This window comes from Anolis sagrei, chromosome 9 (assembly GCF_037176765.1).
Source record: "Anolis sagrei isolate rAnoSag1 chromosome 9, rAnoSag1.mat, whole genome shotgun sequence".
Classification (NCBI taxonomy): domain Eukaryota; kingdom Metazoa; phylum Chordata; class Lepidosauria; order Squamata; family Dactyloidae; genus Anolis; species Anolis sagrei.
Window position 1 is genome coordinate 8475227 of NC_090029.1, and position 16435 is coordinate 8491661.

The 16435-nt window shown below is 44.2% G+C and overlaps 1 protein-coding gene across 1 annotated transcript in view; it reads left to right on the forward strand.

The window, feature by feature from the left end:
- The window catches only part of CRABP1 (cellular retinoic acid binding protein 1), a 28090-nt gene extending 26474 nt beyond the window's left edge, over window positions 1–1616 (forward strand). Inside the window, exon 4 of the mRNA XM_060755745.2 lies at window positions 1176–1616. Coding sequence (XP_060611728.2) covers window positions 1176–1226 — 51 coding nt within the window. The 3' untranslated portion in view covers window positions 1227–1616. The remainder of the gene's footprint in view (window positions 1–1175) is intronic.
- Window positions 1617–16435: the final 14819 nt, after the last annotated feature.

The following is a 16435-nucleotide window of genomic DNA, read 5'->3' on the forward strand; positions in this document are numbered from 1 at the left end:
CTCAGAGTTATGGGTTCGTAACTGATTTATATTCGTGATTCCTGGGCATTCAGTAGTGTAGGGAATGCAAATGGACCTTAATATCCTCCAATCTTGAGTTCTTGGGCAGTAGCCACTGAAAGCGACACAAAATAATAATAATAATTATTATTATTATTATTATTATTCCTTGTTCCTCTTCTCCTGATTCTTTTGCTCCTCCTCTTCTTCTTACTCTTCTTTCTCCTTTCTTTCTCCTCCATTTTCTTCCTCTTCTTCCTTCTCTTCTTCCTCTTCTCCTTTTTCCTTCTCTCCTTCATTTTCTCTTTCTTCTTCCTCTTCTCCTCTTATTCTTCCTTGTTTCTCATCTTCTCCTGCCTCTTCTTCTTCCTCCTTTTCTCTTCTTCTTCTTTCTTTCTCCTTCTCATTTCTTCTTCCTCTTCTTCCTTCTCTTCTTCCTCTTCTCCTTTTTCCTTCTCTCCTTCATTTTCTCTTTCTTCTTCCTCTTCTCCTCTTATTCTTCCTTGTTTCTCATCTTCTCCTGCCTCTTCTTCTTCCTCCTTTTCTCTTCTTCTTCTTTCTTTCTCCTTCTCATTTCTTCTTCCTCTTCTTCCTTCTCTTCTTCCTCTTCTCCTTTTTCCTTCTCTCCTTCATTTTCTCTTTCTTCTTCCTCTTCTCCTCTTATTCTTCCTTGTTTCTCATCTTCTCCTGTCTCTTCTTCCTCCTCCTTTTCTCTTCTTCTTTCTTTCTCCTTCTCCATCTTCTTCCTCTTCTCCTTTTTCCTTCTCTCCTTCTTTATTTTCTTTCTTCTTCCTTCTCCACTTATTCTTCCTTCTTTCTCGTCTTCCCCTTCCTCTACTCCTTCCTTCTCTTCTTCCTTCTTTCTCTTCTCCTTCTTCTTCTTTTTCCTCCTCCTCTTCTTACTCTTCTCCTTTTTATTCTTCTTCTCCATCCTCTTCCTTTTCTTCCTTCTTTCTCCTCCTTACTCTTCTTCTTCTTTCTCTTCTTCCTCTTCTCCTTCTTAGCTTCTTTTTCTTCCTTCACAACCTCTGAGGATGCTTGCCATAGATGCAGGCGAAACGTCAGGAGAGAATGCTTCTAGAAAATGGCCATATAGCACCAAAAACCTACAACAACCTAGTGATTCCAGCCATGAAAGCCTTCAACAATACTTTTGTTTTTCTCTTTTTTTCCAGACTTTCGGGGCCGACGCCGTTGTATGCACAAGAATTTACGTAAGGGAATGACACAAAGGGGGGAAACTCACAAAGCCCGCCCACCGTTGGGAGACGAAACGAAGGGATTACGAAGCAGATGTTGTGCGGAGAAAAATATGGAAAACAACAATAATAATAATAATACTAACCCTGCATAGTAAACATCCGAAGATGCGTCTCGCATATGACCGTATGTGTCGTCTCCAATCCCAGCCGACCAGCCCCGAATCTCAGGCCGTTTCTCTTTCTCTCCCCTCCCCATTTTGGGTTAGAATTGTGTGTGTGAGTGTGTGTGTATGTGTGTGCAATTGTGTGCTTCCTTTTCCCTGCCCTGATCTCCCCTTGTTTATGACTTATTTTTTGCATTTGGTAGGTGCAAATGTGTATGATGTCCGCAACCATTAAATTTATTGTCCTCAATGCTTCCGAATCGTAATTATTGTCCTCTTTATCTTCCTCCTTTTCTCTTCTTCCCCTTCTTTCTTTCTCCTTCTCTTCTTCCTTTTTCCTTCTCTCCTTCCTTTTCTCTTTCTTCTTCCTTCTCCACTTATTCTTCCTTCTTTCTCGTCTTCTCCTTCCTCTACTCCTTTCTCCTTTTCTCTTCTTCCTTCTTTCTCTTCTCCTTCTTCCTCTTCTTTTTCCTCCTCCTCCTCTTCCTCCTCTTCTTTCTTTCTCCTTCTCAATCTTCTTCCTCTTCTCCTTTTTCCTTCTCTCCTTCTTCCTGTTCTCTTTCTTCTTCCCTCTCCACTTATCCTTCCTCCTTTCTCGTCTTCTCCTTCCTCCTTTTCTCTTCTTCCTTTTTTCTCTTCTTCTTTTTCCTCCTCCTCTTCTTCTTCCTCTTCTCCTTTTTCCTTCTCTCCTTCTTCCTGTTCTCTTTCTTCTTCCCTCTCCACTTATCCTTCCTCCTTTCTCGTCTTCTCCTTCCTCCTTTTCTCTTCTTCCTTTTTTCTCTTCTTCTTTTTCCTCCTCCTCTTCTTCCTCCTCTTCTTTCTTTCTCCTTCTCCATCTTCTTCCTCTTCTCCTTTTTCCTTCCCTCCTTCTTCCTGTTCTCTTTCTTCTTCCCTCTCCACTTATCCTTCCTTCTTTCTCGTCTTCTCCTTCCTCCTTTTCTCTTCTTCCTTTTTTCTCTTCTTCTTTTTCCTCCTCCTCTTCTTCCTCCTCTTCTTTCTTTCTCCTTCTCCATCTTCTTCTTCTCCTTTTTCCTTCTCTCCTTCTTCCTGTTCTCTTTCTTCTTCCCTCTCCACTTATCCTTCCTTCTTTCTCGTCTTCTCCTTTCTCCTTTTCTCTTCTTCCTTTTTTCTCTTCTTTTTCCTCCTCCTCTTCTTCTTACTCTTCTCTTTTTTTATTCTCCTTCTCCATCTTCTTCCTTTTCTTCCTTCTTTCTCCTCCTTAATCTTCTTCTTCCTCCTCCTCTTCTTCCTCTTCTCCTTCCCCCTCCTCTTCTTCTTCCTCTTCTTTCTTTCTCCTTCTCCATCTTCTTCCTTCTCTTCTTCCTCTTCTCCTTTCTCCTTCTTCCTGTTCTCTTTCTTCTTCCCTCTCCGCTTATTCTTCCTTTTTTCTCATTTACTACTTCCTCTTCTCCTTCCCTCTTTTCTCTTCTTCCTTCTTCCTCTTTTTTCCCTCCTCCTCTTCTTCTTCCTCTTCTTTCTTTCTCCTTCTCCATCTTCTTCCTCTTCTTTCTTCTCTTCTTTCACTTCTCCTTTTTCCTTCTCTCCTTCTTCCTGTTCTCTTTCTTCTTCCCTCTCCACTTATTCTTCCTTCTTTCTCGTCTTCTCCTTCCTCTTCTTCTTCCTGCTTTTCTCATCTTCCTTTTTTCTCTTCTCCTTCTTCCTATTTTCTTTCTTCTTCACTCTCCACTTATTCTTCCTTCTTTCTCATCTTCTCCTTCCTCTTCTCCTTCCTCCTTTTCTCTTCTTCCTTCTCTTCTCCTTCTTCCTCTTCTTTCTTTCTCCTTCTCCATCTTCTTCCTCTTCTTCCTTCTTTCTCCTCCTTATTCATCTTCTTCCTTCTCCTTCTTCCTTCTAGAGAATGAAGGAAGGAGAGAAGGAAAGAAAAAAAGAAAGGAAGGAAAGAGGAATCGAAGGAAGGAGGGAAAGAAGGAGAAAAAAGGGAGGGAAGGAAAGAGAATAGGAAGGATGGAAGCAAAAAGCGAAGGAAGGAAGGGAAGAGGTAGAGAAGAAAGAAAGGAGAGAAAGAGGGAGGGAAAGAAAAAGGGAGAAGAAAGGAAAGATAGAGAAGGAAGGAAGGAGAGAAGAAAAAAAGGAAAGGAAGGAAAGAGGAAGTGAAGAAAGGAGGGAAAGAAGGAGAAAAAAGGTAGGGAAGGAAAGAGGGACGGAAGGATGGAAGCAAAAAGCGAAGGAAGGAAAGCAAGGTAGTGAAGGAAGGAAGGAGAGACAGGGGAAGGGAAAGAAAAAGGGAAGAAAAGAAAGAGGTAGAGAAGGAAGGAAAGAAGGAAAGAAAGAGGGAAAAGAAGGAAAGAGGGAGCGAAGGTAGGAGGAAAAGAAGGAGAAAAAAGGGAGATATGGAAAGAATAGGAAGGATGGAAGCAAAAAGTAAAGGAAGTAAGGGAAGATGTAGAGAAGGAAGAAAGGAGAGAAAGAGGAAGGGAAAGAAAAAGAGAAGAACAGCCTCTGTTTAAAAGCTTCAAAAGAAGGAGCCTCCACCACACTCCGGGGCAGAGAGTTCCACTGCTGAACAGCTCTCACAGTCAGGAAGTTCTTCCTCGTGTTTGGCCCAACCAATCAACTCCCCAACACATTTTTGCATGCTCCAACAAATATTGTATGCAGATTCGAGCAGGGTGGCATTTTGCAGCTGACAGATGGAAAATAGGGTTTATAGATCTAGCAAGCTTCTGAACAGAAAACTTAAAACATGTAACTGTTGCCAAAAGTCCCAGGCTCAGCTAGCATCTGGGTCAGGCCCAAGCAATCAGCTTCGTGCTTTGCATTTTTCAGTTAACACACTCCCCAACAGATTTTTGCATGCTCCAACACATATTGAACGCAGATCCGAGCAGGGTGGTCGTTTGCAACTGCCAGATGGCAATTTTGTCAGCGCTAATTGTTTTTAAGTGCAGGCCAAGGTCTTTAGGCACTGCACCCAGTGTGCCGATCACCACAGGGACCACCTTTACTGGCTTGTTGTTGTTGTTTTTACTGTTACAGTAAAAGCAATGCAATATATATATGAAGGGAAAGGGTAGACGTATCTTAACCCCCTTATTTTGGGTCCAGCTCCCGCTTTAATGGTCCTTAGAGGAGTCCGACTTGGCAGAAATGGGAGCGTTCTCGTTCCATGGGATGTTCAGGGACGGAGCTGTCAAAATCCCGTCTCCGTTGCTCTTCCCTCCACCCCTGTTGCCTAGCAGATTATCGCTCCGCATCCAGGGCTTTAGGAGCATTTGAGGCCAAGGCACATGGATCACGTAGTCATCTCGGCAAGCTTGGGAGATGAGGCAGCCGCCTCTGCCTTCCGCCGCAAGCCGACGCTGGACAGATCCACTTAAGGGTTGCCATACATCCTGCAGCGGGCCTTAATCTTAATTTTGCATCCCTCCGAACGCAAGGAAACCGAAAGGAACGCGTACTTGCTTCCAAGAAGAATTCAGAGACCTAGTTCTGATCCATCAAGCTGCATAGGATTCCCAAAAGACAGTATATAATACATTACAGCCATTGTCTCGTTCGAAAAATCCATTTTCTCATGCGCTGAGTTTACAAACCGAGCGAGTATCAAAAATGCATCTGCTTCGTCGGCTTCTGCAGGTGCATCTGCACTGTAGAATTAATGCAGTTTAACACCACTTGAACAGCCATGGCTCAATGCTGTGAGATCAGTTGAATTGCATTATATGGTCAGTATAGCCCTATATATTGCAAATTAACTACATTGTATGGTCAGTATAGTTTCATATATTATAGCTGAATTGCATTATATGGTCAATATAATACCATATATTGCCATTGCAAATTAACTACATTATATGGTCAGTATAATTCCATACATTGCAGTTGAATTACATTATATGGTCGGTATAGCCCCATATATTGCAAATTAACTACATTGTATGGTCAGTGTAGTTTCATATATTGCAGTTGAATTGCATTATATGGTCAGTATTGCAGCTTAACTACATTATATAGTCAGTGTATCCCTATACATTGCAGTTGAATTGCATTATATGGTCAGTATAGCCCCATACGTTGCAGTAGAATTGAATTATATGGTCAGTATAGCCCCATATACTGCAAATTAACTACATTATATGGTCAGTGTAGTTTCATATATTGCAGTTGATTTGCATTATATGGTCAGTATAGCCCCATACATTGCAGTTGAATTGCATTATATGGTCGATATAGCCCCATACATTGCAGTTGAATTGCATTATATGGTCAGTATAGCCCCATACATTGCAGTTGAATTGCATTATATGGTCGATATAGCCCTATACATTGCAAATTAACTATATGGTCAGTGTAGTTTCCTATATTGCAGTTGAATTGCATTATATGGTCAGTATAGCCCCATACATTGCAGCTTAACTACATTATATGGTCAGTGTATCCCCATACATTGCAGCTGAATTGCATTATATGGTCAGTATAGCCCTATATATTGCAAATTAACTACATTGTATGGTCAGTATAGTATCATATATTGCCATTGAATTGAATTATATGGTCAGTATAGCCCTATACATTGCAGCTTAACTACATTATATGGTCAGTGTATCCACATACATTGCAGTTGAATTGCATTATATGGTCAGTATAGCCCCATATATTGCAAATTAACTACATTGTATGGTCACTGTAGTTTCATATATTGCAACTGAATTGCATTATATGGTCAATATAATATCATATATTGCCATCGAATTGAATTATATGGTCAGTGTAGCCCTATACATTGCAGCTTAACTACATTATATGGTCAGTGTATCCACATACATTGCAGTTGAATTGCATTATATGGTTAGTATAGCCCTATGTATTGCAAATTAACTACATTGTATGGTCAGTATAGCCCCATACATTGCAACTGAATTGCATATATTGAATTGAATTATATGGTCAGTGTAGCCCTATACATTGCAGCTTAACTACATTATATGGTCAGTGTATCCCCATACATTGCAGTTGAATTGCATTATATGGTCAGTATAGCCCTATACATTGCAAATTAACTACATTGTATGGTCAGTGGAGTTTCATATATTGCAACTGAATTGCATTATATGGTCAATATAATATCATATATTGCCATTGAATTGAATTATATGGTCAGTATAGCCCCATACATTACAGTTGAATTGCATTATAGGGTTGGTATAGCCCTATACATTGCAAATGAACTACATTATATGGTCACTGTACTTTCATATATTGCAGTTGAATTGAATTATATGGTTTCTGTAACCCCATATATTGCAGTTGAATAGCATTATATGGTCAGTATAGCCCTATACTTTGCAAATTAACTACATTGTATGGTCAGTGTAGTTTCATATATTGCAGTTGAATGGAATTATATTGTCAGTATAGCCCCATATACTGCAAATTAACTACATTATATGGTCAGTGGAGTTTCATATATTGCCGTTGAATTGAATTATATGGTTTGTGTAATCCCATATATTGCTGTTGAATTGCACTATATGGTCAGTATAGCCCCATACATTGCAGCTTAACTACATTATATAGTCAGTATATCCCCATACATTGCAATTGAATTGGATTATATGGTCAGTATAGCCCTATACATTGCAAATTAACTATATGGTCAGTGTAGTTTCCTATATTGCAGTTGAATTGCATTATATAGTCAATATAACACCATATATTGCAGTTGAATTTAATCATATGGTCAGTATAGCCCCATACATTGCAGTTGAATTGGATTATATGGTCAGTATAGCCCTATACATTGCAAATTAACTATATGGTCAGTGTAGTTTCCTATATTGCAGTTGAATTGCATTTTAGTCAATATAACACCATATATTGCAGTTGAATTGCATTATATGGTCAGTATAGCCCCATACATTGCTGTTGAATTGCATTATATGGTCAATATAACACTATATATTGCAGTTGAATTTCATTATATGGTCAGTATAGCCCCATATCTTGTGGTTGAATTGCATTATTTGGTCAGTGTCGCTTAACTGCATTATGTGGTCAGTGTAATCCCATATAATCTAGTTTAACTGCATTGAACTGCATTCTATAGGGTTACACTAACTATATAATTCAGTTTCAAGCTGTATTACATGGAAGTGTACATCCAGTCACAGTCTGCACCTACACTATAGAATTAATGCAGTTTGAACTGTCATCACTCAATTTTATAGCATCCTGGGAGATGTAGTTTTCCAAGTTCTGTAGCCTTCTTTCCCAAAGAGTGCATCAAACTACAACTCCCAGGGCCCCATAGCATTGAGCCGCAGCAGCTCAAGTGGCATCAAAGTGTGTTAATTCGACGGTGTGGACACATCTTGTGAACTCACCAGTGAATGGAATTGCACAGTAATTTGAAGGTGTCTCGCGCATGTCTCTGTCGCTCGCGCATTGCTGGCGCATTGAAGCATCTCCGGATTTTCCATATGGTTTCATACCTTCAAGGGATCTCCTTTCTAGTGTAGTGATGGCTAATGTGACGTGATTCGAGGAGGCAAATGCAGGTGCGTCTATACCGTAGAATTAATGCAGTTTAGCACCACTTGAACAGCCATGGCTTAGTGTGTTGCGCATCAAAGCATCTCTGGATTTCATACCTTCGAGGGGATCTCCCCTTCGAGTGTAGCGATGGCTAATGTGACGTGATTCGAGGAGGCAAATGCAGGTGCGTCTACACCATAGAATTAATGCAGTTTACAACCACTTGAACAGCCATGGCTTAGTGTGTGGCGCATTGAAGCATCTCTGGATTTCATACCTTCGAGGGGATCTCCCCTTCGAGTGTAGTGATGGGTAATGTGACGTGATTCGAGGAGGCAAATGCAGGTGCATCTACACCATAGAATTAATGCGATTTAACACCACTTGAACAGCCATGGCTTAGTGTGTGGCGCATCGAAGCATCTCTGGATTTCATACCTTCGAGGGGATCTCCCCTTCGAGTGTAGCGATGGATAATGTGACGTGATTCGAGGAGGCAAATACAGGCACGTCTACACCATGGAATTAATGCAGTTTATCACCACTTGAACAGCCATGGCTTAGTGTGTGGCGCATCGAAGCACCTCTGGATTTGATACCTTCAAGGGGATCTCCCCTTCGAGTGTAGCGATGGCTAATGTGACGTCATTCGAGGAGGCAAATACAGGCACGTCTACACCATAGAATTAATGCAGTTTAGCACCACTTGAACAGCCATGGCTTAGTGTGTTGCGCATCGAAGCATCTCTGGATTTCATACCTTCGAGGGGATCTCCCCTTCGAGTGTAGCGATGGCTAATGTGACGTGATTTGAGGAGGCAAATACAGGCACGTCTACACCATAGAATTAATGCAGTTTAGCACCACTTGAACAGCCATGGCTTAGTGTGTGGCGCATCGAAGCATCTCTGGATTTTCCATATGGTTTCATGCCTTCGAGGGGATCTCCCTTCGAGTGTAGCGATGGATAATGTGACGTGATTCGAGGAGGCAAATGCAGGTGCATCTACACCATAGAATTAATGCGGTTTAACACCACTTGAACAGCCATGGCTTAGTGTGCGGCGCATCAAAGCATCTCTGGATTTCATTCCTTGGAGGGGATCTCCCCTTCGAGTGTAGTGATGGATAATGTGACATCATTCGAGGAGGCAAATGCAGGTGTGTCTACACCATAGAATTAAAGCAGTTTAACACCACTTGAATAGCCATGGCTTAGTGTGTGGCGCATCGAAGCAGCTCTGGATTTCATACCTTGGAGGGGATCTCCCCTTCGAGTGTAGCAATGGCTAATGTGACGTGATTTGACGAGGCAAATGCAGGTGCGTCTACACCATAGAATTAATGCAGTTTAACACCACTTGAACAGCCATGGCTTAGTGTGTTGCGCATCGAAGCATCTCTGGATTTCATACCTTTGAGGGGATCTCCCCTTCGAGTGTAGCGATGGATAATGTGACGTGATTCGAGGAGGCAAATACAGGTGCGTCTACACCATAGAATTAATGCGGTTTAACACCACTTGAACAGCCATGGCTTAGTGTGTTGCGCATCGAAGCATCTCTGGATTTCATACCTTGAAGGGGATCTCCCCTTCGAGTGTAGCAATGGATAATGTGATGTGATTCGACGAGGCAAATGCAGGTGCATCTACACCATAGAATTAATGCGGTTTAAGACCACTTGAACAGTCATGGCTCAGTATGTTGCACATCGAAGCATCTCTGGATTTCATACCTTCGAGGGGATCTCCCCTTCGAGTGTAGCGATGGATAATGTGACGTGATTCGAGGAGGCAAATACAGGTGCGTCTACACCATAGAATTAATGCAGTTTAGCACCACTTGAACAGCCATGGTTCAGTATGTTGCGCATCGAAGCATCTCTGGATTTCATACCTTCGAGGGGATCTCCCCTTTGAGTGTAGCGATGGATAATGTGACGTGATTCGACGAGGCAAATGAAGGTGCGTCTACACCATAGAATTAATGCAGTTTAGCACCACTTGAACAGCCATGGCTTAGTGTGTGGCGCATCGAAGCATCTCTGGATTTCATACCTTCGAAGGGATCTCCCCTTCGAGTGTAGCGATGGATAATGTGACGTGATTCGAGGAGGCAAATACAGGTGCGTCTACACCATAGAATTAATGCGGTTTAACACCACTTGAACAGCCATGGCTTAGTGTGTTGCGCATCGAAGCATCTCTGGATTTCATACCTTCGAGGGGATCTCCCCTTCGTGTGTAGCGATGGATAATGTGATGTGATTCGAGGAGGCAAATGCAGGTGCATCTACACCATAGAATTAATGCAGTTTAGCACCACTTGAAGCATATCTGGATTTTCCATATGGTTTCATACCTTCGAGGGGATCTCCCTTCGAGTGTAGTGATGGCTAACGTGACGTGATTCGACGAGGCAAATGCAGGTGCGTCTACACCATAGAATTAATGCAGTTTAGCACCACTTGAAGCATCTCTGGATTTTCCATATGGCTTCATACCTTCGAGGGGATCTCCCTTCGAGTGTAGCGATGGCTAACGTGACGTGATTCGACGAGGCAAATGCAGGTGCGTCTACACCATAGAATTAATGCAGTTTAGCACCGCTTGAAGCATCTCTGGATTTTCCATATGGCTTCATACCTTTGAGGGGATCTCCCTTCGAGTGTAGCGATGGCTAACGTGACGTGATTCGTCGAGGCAAATGCAGGTGCGTCTACACCATAGAATTAATGCAGTTTAGCACCACTTGAAGCATCTCTGGATTTTCCATATAGTTTCATACCTTCGATGGGATCTCCCTTCGAGTGTAGCGATGGCTAACGTGACGTGATTCGACGAGGCAAATGAAGGTGCGTCCACACCATAGAATTAATGTGGTTTAACACCACTTGAACAGACACGGCTCAGTCCAAACCCCTGCCAAGAAGCAGGAATATTGCATTCAAATCACCCCTGACAGATGGCCATCCAGCCTCTCATAGAATCATAGAATCAAAGAGTTGGAAGAGACCTCATGGGCCATCCAGTCCAACCCCATTCTGCCAAGAAGCAGGAATATTGCATTCAAATCACCCCTGACAGATGGCCATCCAGCCTCTCATAGAATCATAGAATCAAAGAGTTGGAAGAGACCTCATGGGCCATCCAGTCCAACCCCATTCTGCCAAGAAGCAGGAATATTGCATTCAAATCACCCCTGACAGATGGCCATCCAGCCCCTGTTTAAAAGTTTCCAAAGAAGGAGCCTCCACCACAGCCCGGGGCAGAGAGTTCCACTGCTGAACGGCTCTCACAGTCAATAGGTGTTGGTGCCTCTCCAAACTGCAAATCCCAAGATGGCACAGCATTGTGCCAAAGTGGCGCCAAAGTGCATCAAATTGCGAAGTGCAGAAGCAAAGGTGTGAAAATTCATACCGTGTTTTAGTCGCGGGTTACGTGGTTGGCGCTCCCCAAACTCTGCTCCTCCAGGCTGTTTGGACTTCATCTCCCATGACTCCTGGCCACTGGACCAGATGGCCGGGGCTTCTGGATGTCACGCTCCATCGACCATCCTCGCCCTCCTCTTTCCGAAGCCATCTGGAATCGGAGCATCAAACGCTCGAGCTTGGGAACGGCCCTCGCTTTGAAGCCCGGGGCTGTTGTCGAGCCATTTCTGCCCCAACGCCGCCGCTGACGTTTTCCCTTGTTCGGGCCAACCGCTGCTCCGTCTACTTTTGACCCCCATCTTTTATTGTCCGAGGAGGGGAGGCTCTCCTTGAGTAATCCCGCACAATGTCGGATGCGAGGCGCTCACAACGGGCGCAGTGGCCTGTTAAATGAAGCTTGCCTTCATTCAGAGTTATGTTAATTTTATGAATACTTTGGGGCCGGCAATTACGATTCCGGTTCGTCATTAGGAGGCCGACCTAATTAGGGGGCCACTTTGCCAACTCCGTACTCCATGCCCTGTCGGCCTCTCGTAAGGGACATTACGTTATCATTGGGAAACTATTTAGAAAGTAAAAAATTACATAAAGATGATATTTATTTGTGAGTTTGGTAGCTGGTGAAATGTCCTTTGACCAGTATCTGGCCACTTGGAGTGCCTCCGGTGTTGCTGCAAGAAGGTCCTCCATTGTGCATGTGGCTGGGCTCAGGTTGCATTGCAGCAGGTGGTCAGTGGATTGCTCTTCTCCACACTCGCATGCCGAGGATTCTACTTTGTAGCCCCATTTCTGAAGGTTGGCTCTGCCTCTCGTGGTGCCAGAGCGCAGTCTGTTCAATGCTTTCCAAGTCACCCAGTCTTCTGTGTGCCCAGGAGGGAGTCTCTCATTTGGTATCGGCCATTGGTTGAGGTGCTGGGTTTGAGCCTGCCACTTTTGGACTCTCGCTTGCTGAGGTGTTCCAGCGAGTGTCTCTGTAGATCTTAGAAAACTATGTCTAGATTTAAGTCATTGGCGTGCTGGAGAAATTACACTGCTTAGCCGGTATTGCACCACCTGGCATCCGCCGGGAAGTAGCAGCCAATAGTGAAAGGACCAAGGCAGAGATATCTCAGCTCATCCCCTGTTTGAGTATCAGCCAGCACGCCATATAGATGATGATGCCACCACTTGGAGAAGCTGCAAAGGCATACAAGGGGCGGTCATTGAAGATCTCCCCCGACCCACTTCTATTTATCACAGGACGTTGAAACTGCACATGTGGAATGATACAAGTCTCTATGGGTTATGTGCCAATTTACAACTCAGAACTGACAACGGTCTTGATGTGACAACTGCTGAAGAGGTGTGAGGTTTAAGGATGGACCCCGTGGAATACAGACAGGGGCAGCTCAACCATTACGCAGAGTAAGCCTTTGCAGTGTAGTTGATGTTGCCCGGGGGAGCGCTCTTGAGACGCTCTTGGGGGAAAATAGACCTTGACATATGTGAGTTGTAGTTACTGGGATGTATAGTTCACCTACAATCAAAGAGCATTCTGAATTCCACCAATGATGGAACTGAACCAAATCATAGAATCATAGAATCAAAGAGTTGGAAGAGACCTCATGGGCCATCCAGTCCAACCCCATTCTGCCAAGAAGCAGGAATATTGCATTCAAATCACCCCTGACAGATGGCCATCCAGCCTCTCATAGAATCATAGAATCAAAGAGTTGGAAGAGACCTCATGGGCCATCCAGTCCAACCCCATTCTGCCAAGAAGCAGGAATATTGCATTCAAATCACCCCTGACAGATGGCCATCCAGCCTCTCATAGAATCATAGAATCAAAGAGTTGGAAGAGACCTCATGGGCCATCCAGTCCAACCCCATTCTGCCAAGAAGCAGGAATATTGCATTCAAATCACCCCTGACAGATGGCCATCCAGCCTCTCATAGAATCATAGAATCAAAGAGTTGGAAGAGACCTCATGGGCCATCTAGTCCAACCCCATTCTGCCAAGAAGCAGGAATATTGCATTCAAATCACCCCTGACAGATGGCCATCCAACCCCTGTTTAAAAGCTTCCAAAGAAGGAGCCTCCACCCCGTTCCGGGACAGAGAGTTCCACTGCTGAACGGCTCTCACAGTCAGGAAGTTCTTCCTCATGTTCAGATGGAATCTCCTCTCTTGTAGTTTGAAGCCATTGTTCCATTGCGTCCTAGTCTCCAAGGAAGCAGAAAACAAGCTTGCTCCCTCCTCCCTGTGGCTTCCTCTCACATATTTATACATGGCTATCATATCTCCTCTCAGCCTTCTCTTCTTCAGGCTAAACATGCCCAGCTCCTTAAGCCGCTCCTCATAGGGCTTGTTCTCCAGACCCTTGATCGTTTTAGTCGCCCTCCTCTGGACACATTCCAGCATGTCAGCATCTCTCTTGAATTGTGGTGCCCAGAATTGGACACGATATTCCAGGTCTCGTCTAACCAAGGCAGAATAGAGGGGTAGCATGACTTCCCTAGATCTAGACACTATGCTCCTATTGATGCAGGCCAAAATCCCATTGGCTGTTTTTGCCGCCATATCACATTGTTGGCTCATGTTTAACTTGTTGTCCACGAGGACTCCAAGATCTTTTTCACACGTACTGCTCTCGAGCCAGGCATCCCCCATTCTATATCTTTGCATTTTGTTTTTCCTGCCAAAGTGGAGTATCTTGCATTTGTCACTGTTGAACTTCATCTTGTTAGTTTTGGTCCATCTCTCTAATCTGTCAAGATCGTTTTGAATCCTGCTCCTGTCCTCTGGAGTATTGGCTATCTCTCCCAATTTGGTGACGTCTGCAAACTTGATGATCCTGCCTTCTAGCCCTTCATCTAAGTCATTAATAAAGATGTTGAACAGGACTGGGCCCAGGAATGATACAAGTCTCTATGGGTTATGTGCCAATTTACAACTCAGAACTGATAACGGTCTTGATGTGACCGCTGCTGAAGAGGTGTGAGGTTTGAGAATGGACCCCGTGGAATACAGACAGGGGTGGCTCAACCATTGCGCAAAGTAAGCCTTTGCAGTATAGTTGATGTTGCCCGGGGGAGCGCTCTTGAGGCACTCTTGGGGGAAAATAGACCTTGACATATGTGAGTTGTAGTTACTGGGATGTATAGTTCACCTACAATCAAAGAGCATTCTCATCTCCACCGTTGAAAATTATCTAGGGCCGCCTCTGAATACAGAGCAATCCTCAAGTTCCTTTATTCGAAAGGCATCCTGAGCTCAGAGCATCCCGAGCTCTGAGGATGAATATCCTAAATTTAGGAAGAACTTCCTGACTGTGAGAGCCGTTCAGCAGTGGAACTCTCTGCCCCAGAGTGTGGTGGAGGCTCCTTCTTTGGAAGCTTTTAAACAGAGGCTGGATGGCCATCTGTCAGGGGTGATTTGAATGCAATATTCCTGCTTCTTGGCAGGGGGTTGGACTGGATGGCCCATGAGGTCTCTTCCAAACTCTAGGATTCTATGATTCTACTAGCCGTCCCCTGCCACGCGTTGCTGTGGCCCACTCTGGTGGTCATGGGGGTTCTGTGCAGGAGGTTTGGCCCAATTCTATCGTTGGTGGGGTTCAGAATGCTCTGTGATTGTAGGTGAACTACAAATCCCAAATGTCAAGATTCTATTTTCCCCAAACTCCACCATGTTCACATTTGGGCATATTGAGTATTCATGCCAAGTTTGGTCCAGATCCATCATGCTGTGCTCTCTGGATGTAGGTGAGCTACAACTCCAAAACCAAAGGACACTGCCCACCACACCCTTCCAGTATTTTCTGTTGGTCATGGGAGAACTGTGTGCCAAGTTTGGTTCAATTCCATCGTTGGTGGAGTTCAGAATGCTCTTTGATTGTAGGTGGACTATAAATCCCAGCAACTACAACTCCCAAATGTCAAGGTCTATTTCCCCCAAACTCCGTCTGTGTTTATATTTGGGCATATTGAGTATTTGTGCCAAGTTTGGTCCAGATCCATCATGCTGTGCTCTCTGGATGTAGGTGAACTACAACTCCAAAACCAAAGGACATTGCCCACCAAACCCGTCCAGTATTTTCTGTTGGTCATGGGAGAACTGTGTGCCAAGTTTGGTTCAATTCCATCGTTGGTGGGGTTCAGAATGCTCTTTGATTGTAGGTGAACTAAAAATCCCAGCAACTACTACTCCCAAATGTCAAGGTCTATTTCCCCCCAAACTCCATCTGTGTTTATATTTGGGCATTATATTTGGGCATTTTGAACGGTTGTGTTGTTAAAGTGTGAAGTAATGCCTCCACCTTCGTACCTCCTCAACAGATGGCAGTACTGGTATGTGGCAGGTTCTGGCTTGTTCAGTAGACTCTCCTCTACAGTTCCATTTTGGCAGGAAGCCTTAGCATTGAAAGGTTGTGTTGTTAAAGTGCAAAGTAATGCCTCCACCCTCGTACCTCCTCAACAGATGGCAGTACTGGTATGCGGCAGGTACTAGCTCGTTCAGTAGGCTCTCCTCTACAGTCCCATTTTGGCAGGAAACCTTAGCATTGAACGGTTGTGTTGTTAAAGTGCAAAGTAATGCCTCCACCCTCGTACCTCCTCAACAGGTGGCAGTACTGGTATGCGGCAGGTACTAGCTCGTTCAGTACACTCTCCTCTACAGTCCCATTTTGGCAGGAAACCTTAGCATTGAACGGTTGTGTTGTTAAAGTGCAAAGTAATGCCTCCACCTTCGTACCTCCTCAACAGATGGCAGAACTTGAGGACTGCTATGGTTTCCACTGGGTCCATTCTCAAGCCTCACACCACTTCAGCACCTGTAGAATCAAGACTGTTATCAGTTCTGAGTTGTACGTTGGCATGTAACCTATAGAGCAGTGGTTCTCACCCTGGGGTCGGGACCCCTGGAGGGGTCGCGAGGGGGTGTGAGAGGGGTCGCCAAAGGCCATCACAGACAATGTTTTCTGTTGGTCATCCTCTGTTTCCGACCCAATTCTATTGTTGGTGGTCTTCTGAATGCTCTTTGGTTGTAGGTGAACTATACATCCCAGCAACTACAGCTCCCAAATGTCAAGGTCTAATTTCCTTGAACTTCACCAGTGTTCACATTTGGGCATATTGAATATTCGTGCCAAGTTTGATCCA